At 37.5% G+C, this 16,922-nt stretch overlaps 2 protein-coding genes across 9 annotated transcripts; one reads left to right on the top strand and one right to left on the bottom strand.

The window, feature by feature from the left end:
• Positions 1-1,494: 1,494 nt before the first annotated feature.
• On the top strand, positions 1,495-2,793 carry LOC137283234 (uncharacterized). The gene is made up of 3 exons (XM_067814665.1): positions 1,495-1,634; positions 2,014-2,125; positions 2,376-2,793. The coding sequence occupies exons 1-3, from the start codon at positions 1,495-1,497 to the stop codon at positions 2,724-2,726; spliced, it is 603 nt and encodes a 200-aa protein (XP_067670766.1). The 3' UTR covers positions 2,727-2,793.
• Positions 2,794-4,565: 1,772 nt separating this feature from the next.
• Positions 4,566-16,802, bottom strand: LOC137284247 (luc7-like protein 3). Of its 8 annotated transcripts, none has more exons than XM_067815982.1 (11): positions 16,622-16,802; positions 15,507-15,573; positions 15,213-15,252; positions 14,116-14,254; positions 13,728-13,805; positions 12,074-12,169; positions 8,690-8,860; positions 8,187-8,449; positions 7,763-8,052; positions 6,708-6,946; positions 4,566-4,825 (listed from the first exon to the last, which is right to left on the bottom strand). In XM_067815982.1, exons 1-10 carry the CDS (start codon positions 16,724-16,726, stop codon positions 6,738-6,740), a joined length of 1,458 nt encoding a protein of 485 aa, XP_067672083.1. In that variant the 5' UTR covers positions 16,727-16,802; the 3' UTR covers positions 4,566-4,825; positions 6,708-6,737. The 8 variants fall into 8 exon arrangements, with proteins under 8 accessions (XP_067672083.1, XP_067672086.1, XP_067672090.1 ...); XM_067815985.1 differs by lacking the exon at positions 8,690-8,860 and adding an exon at positions 8,911-9,072 and having other exon boundaries at positions 16,622-16,748; XM_067815989.1 differs by having other exon boundaries at positions 4,669-4,825; positions 7,781-8,052.
• Positions 16,803-16,922: the final 120 nt, after the last annotated feature.

Below are 16,922 nucleotides of genomic sequence, written 5' to 3'. Positions count from 1 at the left end.
ATACGTGTATGTTTGAAACAAGTGCAGTATGTTTGTGTGAATATGGGATCCATTAAGTGATCTATATGCAGATGTTAGTCATAGCTACAAATAACATTTTGGGTCACTGAGTTGTGTAATTAATTGTGTTTATCTCAATGAGGCATCCTAGTTTACCTTTGAGTAACCAAATATACTGTGCCCTCCCCACTCAGGCTCAATTGGATATTGTGACACTTTCCAGTAATTGCAAAACATGTAATAAAGTTCAAATGTTGTTTAAGTGTTTGTTATTCGAATTTGATCTGTAGTGTGATGAGAAAGACTGTAAGTTGCCGAGTCCATGTATTGAAAATACAAATCTCTCTCATCACACAGCAGTTATATCTATCCACCATTATGAAGCTAAGATTTCACATTTTTGTGTGTACGCCTGTAAGATCAAATTTATTGAGCATTTACAAAAGTTCAAGCGTCCATGTACGCAATAGACTCGACCAGAAATCGGCCATCTCTGAACACATTCTCAAGAACCCTGGACACTCAGTTCGATGGGAGGACACTAGGATACTATCTACCAATAACAACTGGCGCCAAAGGAAACTACAAGAGGCCATCGAGATCCGGAGACAGAAACCAGCAATCAACCGTGACCAAGGAGTGTACCTACCAAGTGCCTGGGACTTATTGATAAATTAATCTCATCTATCTGTGTACATTCTATTTACGTAATTCATCCTTATCAACTTGTGTTTTGTACATCATCAACCCTCATGTAATCATGCTCATTAACCCTCATGTAAATCATGTACATCATCCTTAATCCCCAAGCATGTGTTATGTAAACATCATCCAATCATGCGTAATGTATCACCATTGGCTTCCATCCTTATCCCCAGTCATGTACATCGTCCTTATTCCCTATCTGTGTTATGTAAACATATCCTATCATCTGTAACGTATTACCATTGGCTTCCATCATTGTTATCATAACTGTCGGCTTCCTATCAGTGCTTGTTTATACTGGCTTCCAGCTTTCGTTAATTCATTCCACTTGTTACTTTGTTATTGTTTTACCTGTACATCATCACCTGATGAGGGAGTAAGCATTAACTCCGAAACGTTGTGTTCTCATATAAAGAAGTTGATATCCATAAAAATCTCCATTCCTAATAACATTCTCTGCTCCCGTATGTAAAGAAATTAAGTTGACCAGCCATTTGTGCCATTTGACCTCCCGGGTCATGCATATGTAGAGTAGCTCAGGTCAAGCTGAACAACCAGTATTTATCTAAAATACATAAAGACCCAGACTTGCGTCTTTGTTGGGTCGAGAATTATGCGGGGCGGTGGTGTAGCATAGTGGTTAAAGCGTCCGCTCGTCACGTTGAAGACCCGGGTTCGATTCCCCACGTGCACATTGGTACCATGTGAAGCCCATTTCTGGTGCCAGTCTTAATGTTGCGGAATATTGCTAAAAGCTGCGTAACTCTATACTCGCCGTCTCACTGTTTCATGTGGCATGAACCCTTCTCGCTCGACGAGACCGATAGCATTTTTAGCGCAGCACGACCCCAGTGCCAGTTCACTAAACCAGACGATGTGATCTCGCGAGACCATCTCCGTGGTGACGGTTCTCTTCAAACGACGCCATTGTTGTTTAGCATCAGATTTGCAAAGTCCACAACACTGCTATCCTTTTACGATTTCATCCACACTTGTGACCACCTTTGCACCATGTTCACGAGCGTTGCAAGTGTTTATCATCAAGGTATATCATTTAGGTCTTTCAAGTCGAATCTAGTTTTCATACTCATAAGAAAGAACGTAAAAATATTTGATTGCCAATGGCGTTCCTTGGTAGTTAGCGAACAAGAACTTCATAAGCTACGACTCTGGAGGCGAGCCTTATAACTTACGAAAGGGTCTTATATTGTCTTTTTCACAAAGACTATTTATCAACATAATTATGTGAGAGGTATAGATGATAGAGGGTCCAATGATTCCCGATATTCACCCAAGTTCATTTTGAAGTCCTTTCACAAAGATTCATGCACCATTTCCCTCGGCAGCTCTGGAAGAGTTGAAAAAGTCTCAGCGACCTACCATTGCTGCCTCCCCATCCGACCATCCAGTCCCTCTCCCAGTAGGTCATCTTGGGCGTTTTCCCCATGATATAACACAGACGGTTGTGATTTGGAGTTGATAGTCACCATTTACTGGATCTAATCTCATGAATAAATGCAAACAGTGGCTGATTAAAAGCACTAGACACTTTGACATGTTCACCTGGGATAAAAGTTTTTTTTTTGTAATGGGGCAGAAAGAATCACATCATATTAACCATTTTACACACATCATCTGTCTGATTACACTGCCTTTTCTTCCTCTCTAAGCTGCCAGCTGCTGAAGCTGATTCCCCACCCATCACCCATCACCCTGTCCCTCACCCTACGCTTCGGTCACTGTGTGGTACTTCCATAAACTTGCAACAGGACATCTTTGCGATAGACTTAGGAGATCCAATAAAGTCATGTGCAGTACATTCCTCAATGAACTTGAAGCAGGATATCCCGGAGATAGACTTGGGAGATCCCACACAGCCATTTATAGTACAGCCTGTAAAAACAGAATCCTATGTCCTGATTGATGTGAGCCACCTGGAAGAACCAAGTCAGCCACAGTTGTTTGAGACAGAATGCTGCTGCAGTGTCTTCAGCTTCATCAAGAGACTGTTCACTCTGTAATAGATGGATATTTGGTGTGGCTAGGACAGTTTGAACTTTTACATAATTATGAAAATCTAAAGAAAACTCTGTGCCTATTTGAAGACTTGTTCTTCCTTGAAACAAGCAAAATAATCTGAATCTGATTTTGTACTGAATGTATTGTTTTTACATTCATAAAAGTTTTTTTTACGTTAATGTGTTTCAGTTGTTATTTGTAAGTTCCTCGGGACATACAAATGGAATAGGGAAAATGGGTTAAACAGTTACACTGCCATAAAAATATATTGCATAAGGTCATCTGATAGTGATTAAAGTAATGCCATTGACTCTTTCACTGATTTTGTTCCTATATTTCAAAAACAGAACAGAATGCTTAATATAACGTTTATAATTCTATTAACTGGTTGTGACTTGCCATCAAATGATATTGGTGATACTGTTCCTTACCTGAAGGCATGTCCAAAATTGATAATATGAAGGGAGCTAATGAACAATGTTCCCACTCACTTATTGTACTCAAGAAGGACCAAGGACAGCTACAAAATATCATAAACAAGAAACCTAAAAGTGAATAAACCCTGCCAGTGCCATTTCAGTGCTAACAGTAAGGGGAGTTTTAAATGCGTGTTCCTGTGACTATTCAAAGTGTGTATATATTCTATCATTTAGCTGCTCTCTGCTGGCTTTCCTTGGTAGGTCTGTTCTGATTATACAAATATTTCCCCTCAAAGGCGATACTGACACAGCTGACCAATATGTCAAAAAGATTTCCCTTGGTAATACACAAATACGCAAACTACACATATGAAAACTTCCAAACGTACAAGCAGTGACCTGGTTTCAGAATCAGGTGGTCTCCACAGCTGTCTAATTACGAAAAAATTACCAGTAAGCATCAACACTTATGTTTGGACGTTTGGACTTATTATTACCTAAATATATTCAGGTAAAAATTAATGAAAATAATTATCAAGTGTTCTGGTTAGTTTCATACAACAGTATTGGAGTTGTATTTGACCCTTTCGTCGGTGAGCAAGATACCATGTTATTGAAATGTTTCAGGAGTGCACTTACCCATTTACCAAAACCCATTAGCAATGGTATATAAGAGTTCTGACAAACCCAGAAACTGAATCAGGCACACTTGATTTGAGCCCACAACGTGGCCTACCCTGGGGACAGAACTCTGCATTGTGAATTGTGGCACCCATGTCCACCTGTGCTCTCAAACAGTATGTGACCTGGCTTGGGAAATGGCTCACTTCCATTATCAGCCTCTTGTTCATGCTGTCCAGGATTGTCGTTATGACAGTTTGATTTAATAGAACCAACCTTCCTTCCGTTACTTAAGTCATTAAGAGTTCTTATAACATTCCAGTCAAACAATGTTCAAGAGGAAGACCCTCATGCATTTGTATGACTATCAAAAATATTGATCAGATTGGCTTCCATCTGCATCTAAATTGTTTCATCTGAAGAGATGATTCCCACAGATTTCAGAATCTTATGAGCTGACAAAGGTCATGTAAATGAGTTTGGTTTAATGCCACTTTGAACAATACATTAGTGTCCTATTGATGTATCTGCTCCATGTAGGGGGAAATCCTGAAGTAATCAGGTTGTCATGATGTGAACTGGCGGGTTCTGTCAGTGGACGTGGATTGGTTTGCTTGATCCATAATTGATTACTACATCCGGGCAAACCTTGCACAAGAGTCGAAAGAATTGTTTCTGATCTCCACTGTGTCAATCACAATGTCAAACTTGTCCAGAAAGAATAACCCACTCTGTCATAATTCAGCAATTTTATTTTATGGACAGCAAACAATATATCCTTTATTCAGTAGCCTGATCCAGAACCTGCAATGGTGGGCTTTAAATTTAAAAACTTACAAAATGTACAAGAAATGAATCTCTACAGTGGAAAAAATGGCAATAAAATGAATTATGGAGACGAGGACAAACTATTTATCGACAAAAAAGATCTAACCTTTCAAATCCCAATTACATATAATCCAAATTTAAGTTGTAAACAGATGTAACCAGTACAATCTTTCTGTTTTCAGTTGTTCCGCAATCCTGCAAAACTTTGTCCTCCGCAGGCACCTTGGAGCAAGCTGCAAAGACAACCAGACATAACAACAAAATGAAAAGCGGTTCAACACGATTTGTGGGTTTGCTACTGCCTAAATAACAGCTTGTGATATAGTACAATCAGTGTAGATACGACCCACCTCTCTGAACGTAATAAGACGAGAGATGAAAGCGCAGCTCCGATGTCCCATGGCTATTCTCATGGAGGATGAGCGCAGACTCTCCTCATTTCTCCCATCTCGGCTTGAGTGCAACAGAAACCTTATATTTAAACCAGTCACACATTACTTGGTATTTTAGGCTCCCTTATGTCGGCCTAGCCACATATTGCTGTAGAATTTTGAATTCCTAAATTTGAAATGGATCAAGGGTGTTATTGATAGATAATAATTTTAAGACAATTTCTCATGGGCCAAATACGTAATATTCTTACAACAGAGATCTGTGAATCTCATGTGAAGGAAAAACATGTTCAGAGTCCTAAAGTAAGAAATGTATGGCTAATGGGTGCCTTTAATTACTTCACTGCCAAAAGGTTGGTTAGGTTGTTAGTCGCACTCAGCAATATTCCAGCTATATGGCGATACTGCCAAAATGGAACAATACTGTAAAATAAAACACTGAATTTCCTTTTCATTGGAAACTATATTCTGTAGCTTAGCACGATTGTGCTTTATTACAAAAAATACAAACACTGCACTGCACAGAAACTGTTTGCTTGCTTTCTTAACCTATGAAATGACCCCTTCTCGGAGTGAAAAATTGATAGCAGTGACCACTGAATGTGGAATGCATTATCCGTTACTTCAACTCAAAACAGGAACATGCATTGACATAAGTTTGCCTATGATAACAACTTTGCATTTTTTTCAAATTTAGCTCTGAGAACCATCACAAAGTGTCACAAGTTGTTATCAAAGGCAAATTGCTCTAAATATTGATCTGTCACCACATGAAATACCTGGTGAGATATAACTTTGTTATTCCGTAATTGTGAAATGAACAGCGGTGATGTGGTTCCTTCATCTGACAGGCTCTCGCTACATCGTCTTATGCTAGTGGCATCACTTGGGGCGAGAGAGGCATTAACGCTACATAGTTGATGCTACAAGAGTAGCAGGTGCTCCATCTTAGGTGTTCCATTAAAGCAAACTTTGTCTACTTCATGCGCAATTACATTTCAAAATACTTCAACAACTGACATTATTAGAAACAAAATTTACTTGACAAAAAAGGCTTTCCAATTTAGAATATTTTAAAATAACTGAAGAGATCGGTAGTTATTGTCATAAAAAGAATATTTGATTTCTAAGAAATCAACATCAAATATTTTCTGGATGATAGGAATGGTTGGAAGATGATAAAAATGGTTGGAAGAAAAGCAGGATATGTATGTACACTTGTGTCCTACAAGCAAGGCCAAAATATGTTAAATAATAGAGATACCTGCTTTATGCCCTCCAACCACTCCCATTACTAGAAGGAAATATGAGATATTTTATACAAACCAGAAAATATTTTTGTGTTTTACTTTCACAAGCTCTCCGTCCTATTCTTGAGGTTATATCTTATATCAGCAGCCTCACACATTCAATATGCACATTTAAAGTAGATAGTGTAAGAATGAAATAATACAGTTTCTGAAGTGAAGGCATATGCACACAAGATATCACCCCAAATGAAACCTGCTAAAATAACATCTTCTGTATTTTCCCAAATGACAGAAAATGAAACAGTTTCATGCTAATGAATCAAAAGATCCACTCAGTACAAATCCACAGTACAAATTTCAGCAGGCTCCATAGACGAAGAGATTATGTTAAATGTTCACTCACCTGTTGAGCTGGAAAGTGAAAGTTGTTTACACTAACAGCAGCAAGGTGTGCCATCATTGTTTTCACTTACCTGTAATGTCTTCAAGGTACCTCAAGCATCTTATTTTGAGTCACCTTCTGATTCAGTGGCTGCTGGTGCTTTTGTCTCCTGCTCCATTGGCATCTCCTCTGTCTTGTCGTTATCACTCGGTGTTTTGGTTTCACTGATCTTGGTGTAAGTGTCTTTTTCGGCTACCTTCTCCCTTACTTCCTCCTTGTCTTTCTCTGTGGACTGCCTCCCGTTGTAATCCTTCTCTTCACTCTTCTTCCCTGTTTGAACGAGATGAGGGTAATCTGTCAGCCAACTCACGAGGATGGGATAAATGAGTAAATGTTCATTAACGCCATAGTCAAAAAATATCACTGCAGGGTGTAATGAAGACTGGTCCACACAAGGCAGTGACAAAACGTATGAACAACAATCAGGTGTACCATTTGGTTATGCTCACTGGGACTTAAAACTGGCACTGTGCCTTATCACTGTCGGCATTGAAAGCTTGTGGTTAGATCATTTAAAGTGATATTGATGTGTTAGAGCCATCAGTGGTGTAAAAATGCTTTCAAAACATATTGTTAAGCGTGTGGGTTTTCATTCCCACATTTTCTTTGAAACGGAAAATGTTGGAAAAGGTCAGAAATAACATTCATGTATGTGCAATCCGTTCCATCTGAAAGCACACACAATGATAAACCATACAGACAACTTGAGTCATAAGCGATCACACACTTTAAATTACTGAGTAACAGGCACTGTTAACATTAAGTGGACCGAAGGCACTGGCTTTCACAATCTTGCTGTAATGTTTTAAGGATTATAATTTGTGGAACAACAGTGTGGAATAATCTTACGCCTGCTGCAAATACATTATCACTTAGGTCACAACAACTTGATCCCTTGTGAATTTTACCTTGAATCTCCACAGGAAGATCAAAATGTGATATTTCAAATTCCAGTTGAAAGGAGATTTTGAGAAGGATGAAAATTTTGCAAAGGAGTCAACATATACAAATATTTTAACTAATTAAACATGTTAAATGAATCTGTTCTGAAGTTCAGTAGCATAGTACAGGAGGTAGTAATCGTACCTTTTTCTCTGCTCTTACGATTTTTGTCTCGGCTTCTTGAGCGTTTCCTTGAGCTCTTGTCTCTACTGCGAGAACGTCTATCTCTACTTCGTGACCGTCGACTTTTTCCTCTGCTGCGTGACCTTCGATCCCTGCTACGTGACCTGCGTCCTCTACTCCTTGATCTACGATCTCTGCTTCTTGACCTGCGACCTCTACTTCTTGATCTTGATCGGTGCCGGCTAGACTTATGACGGTCTCGACTTCGAGACCTGTGACGATGTCGGCTACGACTGCGAGATCTTCTTTTTCTGAAAGAGTAAAGAATATTTGATCTCTGAATTTAATGAGCATTGCGAATTATCAAGATTAAATACGCAATCAAAGAGAATTACAAATTCATCAACTTCCCATGTTATGTTTACCAACATTTAGCAGACCTTACCTGTCTCGACTTGAGCTTCTCCTTCGGTCACGGCTACGTGATCTTCTGTCTCTACTTCGTGATCGTCTACTGCGAGATCTGCTACGTTTCCTCCTTTTTTCACGCTCCTTTTCCCTCTCCCTCTTCTTTTCATCTTCTTTCTCTTTTTCTTTCCTACGTCTATCTTCTCTTTCTTTTTCCCTCTCTTTTTCTCTTTCTTCACGTTCCTGAGCCAGTTTGGCCTCTTTGGCTTCTCTTTCATCCATGTCTGCTTGTATTTTTTTCTGAAAGTGGAATATCTCCATATTGAATATCCAACATGCTACAAATGTACAAAGCTCAAAACTACAAAGGGCATTATTTATAATATGGGGATGCCAGGTACAGAAGCATTATATTAACATTACATTTATCCTGATTTCATTTACACCAGACAGAAAACTTCTCAGAACAAGTCTTTGAAATTTCGTGAGGAAAAAAAAAGAAGAAGAAAGAACCGAAAGACAATGTTTGCCAAAGCATACCTGTTTGTGTTCTTCTAAAAAGGCACGGATTCTGGCATACCCCATATGTTGTTTCCCCATTAAGTGTTCATCGATGCGCTGCTGGGCATCCCCAACAACTAACAAAGCAGAGCAACATCCACACACTTCCAGGGTCTTCTCAGGATCAGTGTAATACGCACCCGTCTCGTTCTACAAGATGAAAGGACACACAATTAGGCCCTGTCTGGTTCTTCCCTTACCTTAATCTTGTCAACCGTGGCTCGGACCTGTGCATATCCTGCGTGCTGCTTCCCAAGCAGATGTTCATCCAAACGCTGTGGCATGTCGCCCACAATGAGGAATGCCCCACATGTGTCACACACCTCCATCTGTTTGAGCTGAGGCAGCTCTGCATTAGGATTCTGTGAAAATACAACACCCTTGTCTCAAGAAGCTCTTTTGAAAGGATCGAACATTTGTTCTGTAGAGCCATCATCAGTGCTGTTTGGGTGAAAAACACCTCTTTTCTCTGAATTCAATTTCCTTCAAATTCTACCGTTTTGTTTTTAGAAATCATGCAACCTACTGTAGGGCAAAAAAGAAACAAAAACACAAAACTCTCTCATAACCAAGAATATCCACAAAGTCAAAGACGTTACACTGCATTACCACTGTCAAAGATCTTATCCTTTTCAATATATTTGTGCGAGTCCTACACTTGTGGGGAACTGCTTTAAGTATGGACCTACAGTCAAATGCACCATTCATACATTGTGGTTTTGTTTTCACAACATCATCTATCATGATATATATGCAAAATACCAAGGCAAAAGGAACGACTGTATTAGAGAGACCAATATTATCTACACTTATTTCTGAAGACTTTAGAAATGAAACAAAACATAATTACTACAACTGAAAGCAGTGTTTGCAATACTTTAATTTGCCAGTTGGCCACCTGGGCCTGTTTTGGCCTGAAGGCTTCAAACATCTACAGGTACAGACTTTTGTTACAGTCAAACCAACAAACACAAAATACAATACACTGTACACAGTTTCACCCTACATCTACAAAAATCAATCACCAAGGCTATGGCACAGAGGCTATGGCACGTCTGGCTGTTGATGAATCATGGATGGTTCTCTAATGCTCATGACAAAATATGGGAAAGATTCTGATTGACAGAAAAAAATGAGAGATTAATCACTGAAGGCCATAGGGGCCTGCAAATATTTGAAACTGCCAGCCTGATGCAATAATAACCAACACTGGGCCACTGGGACTGCAATCATTTCAAACACTGGCTACAAAGGATTCAACTGGTTGCTTTCCATGTCCTACAAGTAATGTGGGCAAGACCACATAAAACATTGGATGATGAGGAATAACAATCCTCTGACAGCAGCAAAGAATGAAACTATCATCTAAACAGGTGTATGCATTATTTTCAATATATGTTTAGAAATTCTTCTGACAAAAGTCACTGTCCTACTGTGCATACGAAACCACTAAATCCAAATCTTAATCAAGACTCTCAGTAAGCAAAGGATTTAGAGATCAACTTTCTATCAAAACAAGGTACAGATTTCACCGGTTGATACTGGATATATACACTGAAGTCAGTTTTGCATGTTAGTATCAAAGTCAATTCTCCAACAACCCAAGTGTTAAAAATTTTGCACATTATAACCTGAGGGAAATACTATATAATAAAAGAAGTCAAAGTCATCAATATCTCAAACAAAGGTAAAATACTCTTCATGAATACATTTTTTCCACGTCCATTAGGTACTTAAATATCTATAAAGTGGAAGAAGAGTATTAAAGTTCAGTAGGAGAATCGAGTACTATTAACAATTTCAGTCGAAGTCAAACATGTTGCCATGGAAATGCAAAAACTACTTTATTAAAACATGCTCAACAATAAAAAAAAACCCCCAAAAAACCCAGTTCATCACCAGACTTATCTAGGTGCCAAATTTGGGGAAGAAACACTGAACACCTATAAAGTTCTGCCCCTGGAAAGAGCACTACCACAGATTTCAGTCAAACTTTTTACCATGGACAAGCAAACATTATTATATTATATAGAGTACCGAAAGGCATCAGTTCACAACCACATACATCTAGGTGCTGATTTTGGTACATTATAAGTGGTTTCAACTTTAAATGTTCTGCTCTGGAAAAGAGCACCAAGACCCCCTTGTTTCCACTGAAACACACAAAATATTTTGTTCAGAAATCCTGACTTACCAAATAGCAACATTTCATCATGACCGATCTATTGCCTAGTTTGGTGAAGACAAAGTGATTCTATGTTCTGCCCCGGAAAAGGCAAATTTACATGGACAGATGTACAGATTAAAAATATGTTAGGGAACCTCATGGCTTGAAGGGGTGTCATTTTGATGAATCAAAAGCAAACTGACTCTATATGTTTGTCACAGAACATAAAGATATGTTACTGTTTGCTGTTTATTGCCATACTAAAAAATATTCCTTCAACATCAGTTGTCTTCAACTAAACAAGACTGGTTCAGACAATCCACTGATTAGCATGATAACTAATTATCAACATCATCAGGTCAAAATGACACAATCAACCAAGTGTCCAGACCTATTTAACTGATCCATTAAGTCATAACATCTGGCCAGTATTGTTTTAACCTTGAATTCTTACATATCAAGTATTCTCATCAAGTATGTCATTGAAAGAAATCCATTAAATTCATATACTCAATATTAAGTTAGGTCAAAGACATGTTGACTTTCCTGCTAAATTTCTCATGTTCAAAATAATCATAAAGGTACTAAATTGCTAAATATATGCGAACAAATTGAATCCCTAGAAAATGAACTAAGGTTTGGATTTTTTATCAAACATGCACAATGTGGATCTAAAAACCTGAAATTATATGAAAAGCATGTTGAGAAATTCAAATGAAAAATGAGACTTTTATACTGATATCAAAACCATGTTTCACTAGACTGATACGACTCACTAAACATGCTGGATTGACGACATATCCTGTTTGTGATATCACACATATTAAGATAATTATGTTACATAACATTCTACTTTTCATACAAAGGGAAAACGTACTTAGCTCTAAACATGCTGTAACATCTACTGCTAAGCATTTATTCTGTTAAAATTGACAATACATCAGAATCAATAGCACAGACAATAGAATATACACAAATTGCTGTCAACTACCAATCATAAGACTATCCTATGACTATACCATGTACATAACTAACATTTGTAAAATTAAATGAATCAATGCAGAATCTAATATTTGTGCATGTCTGAAGAATATTAGACTTCCATTGTGCATTATACTCAAAATATGTGTTGCATGTAACGCAGATAAAGGAAATAATTAATTGGCTAGTAGTAGGGCTAAAACAAAAAAACTCACATTTTCTAACTGTCTTCTTTCTTCTCTGAGCTGATCACAGAGTTTCATCACCCCTTGTGCCTCTTCCACCTTCCCCTCACAACCGAGTTGTTCAGCCTGGAATACCACACACTTTGTTACTTTCACACAACAAGTGAGTGATTGACTTGGGTTTCACACAGCTTCTATCAATATCACACCAATATCACTGTAGGGGGACACCAGAAATGGGCTTCACACATTGTTGTTGACAACTGAACTCAAGCCTTTGGCACAACAAGAGAACGGTCTAACCACAAGACTACCTCACCTCAAAAAGAAACTGACTTCATCTATTCATTTTCATCCAACAAATTGATCTTTCATTCCAATCTGGGATGTTGCTTCAACGGGAGATATTGGCTGATGAGGTGTTACAATCAAATGACAATCCCCCTGCCACTGATGTTGTAAGCGGTTCTTTTCTCTCTCTCTCACTCACTCTCTCACACAGAGAGAGAGAGCACTGCTTATTACTTTGGCAACAGTTTAAAAACTTACAATGTTGGAAATATGACTTTGACGACAAACAGAATATTACCCTTGAGTCTTTTAGAAACTTTTGATGACAGATATAATATCAATATGTTCTCAGTGGAGATTCTGAGCATCTCTTTTGTTTATTTTAGCACAGTCATGGGACCCAAGACAAGTATGTCATATGTCATATAAACTACAATAATGCAAGGGTACTTTACTATATAACATTACAGAATGGAGACACACATAAAACACACAGGGAAGGTAAAATATTTCACAGTACCTAGGTTAAATCTATCACATTAACCTCTTTTGTGATAGGGTAAATCTTCAGGCCTACCTAAGGAAACTTTCCCACAGGGCAGAAAAAAAAAAGCCCACATTAATCGTGGAAACAGCAATATAAATATAACACCTCATTACTGCAACAGTTAAATCAGCAACTTTAAAATTGCTAAAACGGCATCATAAAATGAAAAACCTGCAACTTTGATTTTGCTTGCATCTTTTGACTGCAAATTGCCATTTTCCAACAAAAATTACATTCCCTTTTCAAAGTATTTCTGTTGTTTTATTTGGCATTTATCATCATCATCATCTTAATACTTTTCTGCATACTCATTACATTTTCTTTCAATTCATATGCAATGATAGGCAGTAATTATTTCCTCATATTCAATACTTTTTCTACGAGAGGTGATTCATAGTTGCCAAGACATTTCAAAGACATGTGGATCGTAATGCACATGTGCAGTAGTTTGCTGATATGAAAATGTTGCTTCTTCATCGTCTTTCCTTGCTGTTTTTAGTTTCAATATGTTTATATTGTTACTTCCACAATTAATGTGGGCTTTTCTGCTTTTTTCTTTGGTAGGTCTGATCTTAGGACTTGATGAATTTGATCTCAGTATCTTGATGAAAAGATCACCATATCATTCAGTTTTATACAAAAGAGGTATGGCAAATGGCCATGATTTTCCTTCCTGGATTTCAATGGTTACTTCAGATCACACAGCTACCTAAAACACAGCATCTTAGAGTGTGTCAGTTGGACATATATAAATAACAAAGGTCACACGCAGAGTTGCACTGTTGATGGGGCATCATAAATAATTGGAGTTGTACATCACTTTCACCACAGAAATTACATACTTACCTGATTGACAAGTTCATTAATTTTCTCTGTAAGCATGGTTATTTTTTCTTCTTTCTGAGTTGGCAAATTACCATTAAGCTGAAAAATACAATATAAACATTAACTTCTTATTCTTAGAAATTACATCAAGACCAACATGTTTCCCCACCTCAAGCTGACAATACCAATAAAGGCCATGCAAACTTTATGTAAGTATATCTACTTAATAATCTTAACTGATCAAATATGAGACATGGATACAGAGCGAGTCAATATTGTTTAGTGACATGGGTTACTGATTTGATCACAATGGCTTTTCTGTCCGGCCTCAAACAAGTGGTTCAAAGTGTGATCAACATACATGCAATCATAAGTAACTCTTAGTCTTATCACACTAATCAATACTTACAGATCCCTGTGTGCTGTTCAATGCAAGCCGCATATGTCCTCTGCGTATTCGCTTCTCCACATCAGATATAAGACCTTGTAAGAACCGCATGAAATCATCCTCATAACCCATCCTCTCAAACCGTGAACTCTTCACGTATCTGGAAGAATTAATAACACATATGGTAAACCTAACATCACAACCTAATCATACATCTATTTAAAGTTAGTAAGTTTTTTTTTCACCTGATAATGAGTTTTAACTGGGCACTATACACGAAATTAGCAGTTCTGCTCTCTTTCTATTTCTATGTTTGTAAATTGTATGAACAACAGAGTGAAAAAATAAATAGAACAACAAAGGTAGACTCCTGAGAGGTTGTGACATTTTCCTGTATTCAGCATGGCCCGCATTTGTAAAATGATACTAAAGACAAGAAAAGTGTCTGCATGAGACTCTAAATGCATTTGTTTCATCAGCACTTATCCACCTTACACTGTATACTTGATACAGAACCCTGTGTTTGGAAAGATATTGATGTATCACATATAACCGTAGATAACTATATATAACAGAGAACGTTAAAAGTTCTATTTGTTATTGCAGGACAATCACATGTCAACAAACTGTTTACAAATTAGAAATAGTAAACCCATAGAAAACCACAGCAGTGACAGGTCATAAAAACATAAAAACTGTCCAACAATACAGCAAAGAGCTGCTGCTTAACCTTAGTTATGATTATCATTACCTGACTTTCATAGAGCAAAACCTAGAATTAAAATATAACAATGCTGGAAAATACTGTTTTTCTAAAACAAGTCTACTATTGTGACACCTTCACTGATTAAGGCATTTTCGTTTGTTTGCTCACATGAGAAATGATGGCACTTTTTCACCACAAGAAAAAAAGTTTGAAGAAGATTATGAAAGTGTAACCTTTAGAGAAGTCAAACACTTTCCACAGAATTACTTTTAGGTTATTCTGGCTTATCTGTGGTCATAATCAGTAACTTGAAGCTCTCAAGTACTGATCACTGTGTTTTACACATGCTAGTTTTCTGAACAAGTATGTATAATTATACACATTTAGCTTGGTTGCCTTTTACACAACTTACTCTTTGCGCAAAACGTCATCATGAATCTTATCACAGGGACCTGAAAAACAGATATCAAAAATTACAATAGACTCACACCCATACCCCAACTTTTTAAGAACTTCATCTCTTCATGACTTCTTTGAAAGGCATTTGGAAGTTAAAGCAGTAAGGAAGGATAACAATATATAGAGGAACATCTCCTTTATTGCTGTGAGAATGACGTTTCACTTTCAGTGTATGTTCTAATACACTAATATCAAGGAAATGACCAGAAATGTTACAAAAACAACATATTTTACATAATATACATACCCAAATCTGCTCGTGTGTTGACAAACAGCTCATGTGGGCAAAATCCACACAAAAAATACTTGCATACCTGTGAAAGAGAACATGTCATATGATGGAAAAGGTCAGGTTTTTATAACAACAATATTCAACTTATTGTGCATAATTCTTGAACACCCCAAAAAGCAAGAGTTCCAGTAACATGGTTCATTACAATACAATTATCTTCTGCATTTCCTTTTAGGTTGGTTCAGTATGACTCATCATGGGATAAGCAATGTCGCAAACAGAGGGACATCATTTTCTCTGGCCAGGATCTGTCATCCTATCCAATTTTGAAAAAAAAAAGGTAAAAGTGGTTAACATCACATATAGGTGAACAATGAAAAGTATGAGGTCACAAAACAAAGAATGTGGTTTATTCTCATTCAACATGTTCAAATAAAAACAGGCCACAAAACAACCCAATGACTCCCACATAACTACTTACTAGGTGTACTTAACATACAGACAAAACAAAAGGACATTACATACCATGATTTATGTCATCACAGTAACTTTTGTTACTGGTCACAAGTTCTTATCTGCTTTGAACTCAACACGGCTCAATTACAATCCATAATTGTCATATTTATGTCCATGATCCTACCTAGAGGTACTGTTTATTAATGTTACTTAAAATGATAACTTACTGCTACATTTGTTTTTATGTGGGTATTGGGAAGACGTGCAGAAATTGGGGGTACTGACAAAAGATATTCATTCAATGCTTGAGACAAACTATGACTCGTTTTTCTGTAAAATGAAAACATTGCACTATTTGATCGCCACACGTACACAAGCACGTGTTCTCTCGAGTTTCGATCACCAAAACTCGTTCGCCATGACGACCCTTCCAGTTGATCGCCGCTTGAAACATATAAACATTACTTCTTAGAAAACACGATACATATGTGACTTATTTATCATCACCATCATAATAACAAATGCACCTTATTTGACACATCCTTATTTCTGTTGCAGTAGTCAAGTCATGTGATTGCGGTTGTTACGACTCCGTCGCTTATTTTCGACGTGCAACAACGCACCAGACAGATTACGAAATGATTTCACACATATCTAAAAGTTTTATAATATACCTCAGGATCACTCCAATGTGTCTCACTTCTCTGCTCTGAAGGGGCGAGATTCCGATCTCGTCCCATCAATTCATCTAACAAGGCCGCAGCCGCGCCAGCCGCCATCGTTGAATATTTTCTACAGGATGAGGACAACCTGCAAAATACCCGAGCATATCAACACAGACACTCAGTTGCAAATACTTATCCAAGGGAAGTAACCGCTCAAATTGCTGAAAGTAACTAATAATATTAATTTATTTCAAACACTTTAAAAAATGTTAGTACTAATTAGAACTAAAAATAGATGTTTAAATGTTAC

This window comes from Haliotis asinina, chromosome 5, assembly GCF_037392515.1.
Source record: "Haliotis asinina isolate JCU_RB_2024 chromosome 5, JCU_Hal_asi_v2, whole genome shotgun sequence".
NCBI classification, from domain to species: domain Eukaryota; kingdom Metazoa; phylum Mollusca; class Gastropoda; order Lepetellida; family Haliotidae; genus Haliotis; species Haliotis asinina.
Note: the sequence above shows the minus strand (reverse complement) of the source record. Positions and strands in the feature narration are given on the sequence as shown.

Coding starts and splice junctions, on each gene's coding strand:
- LOC137283234 (XM_067814665.1), top strand. CDS start 1,495: ATGTGGCATGAACCCTTCTCGCTCGACGAGACCGATAGCATTTTTAGC. Junction 1,635..2,013: donor TCTCTTCAAACGACGCCATT/GTTGTTTAGCAT, acceptor TTCATTTTGAAG/TCCTTTCACAAAGATTCATG. Junction 2,126..2,375: donor ACCATCCAGTCCCTCTCCCA/GTAGGTCATCTT, acceptor TTCCTCTCTAAG/CTGCCAGCTGCTGAAGCTGA.
- LOC137284247 (XM_067815982.1), bottom strand. CDS start 16,726: ATGGCGGCTGGCGCGGCTGCGGCCTTGTTAGATGAATTGATGGGACGA. Junction 13,806..14,115: donor TGAACAGCACACAGGGATCT/GTAAGTATTGAT, acceptor TGTATTTTTCAG/CTTAATGGTAATTTGCCAAC. Junction 6,947..7,762: donor TCGTAAGAGCAGAGAAAAAG/GTACGATTACTA, acceptor TCGTTCAAACAG/GGAAGAAGAGTGAAGAGAAG.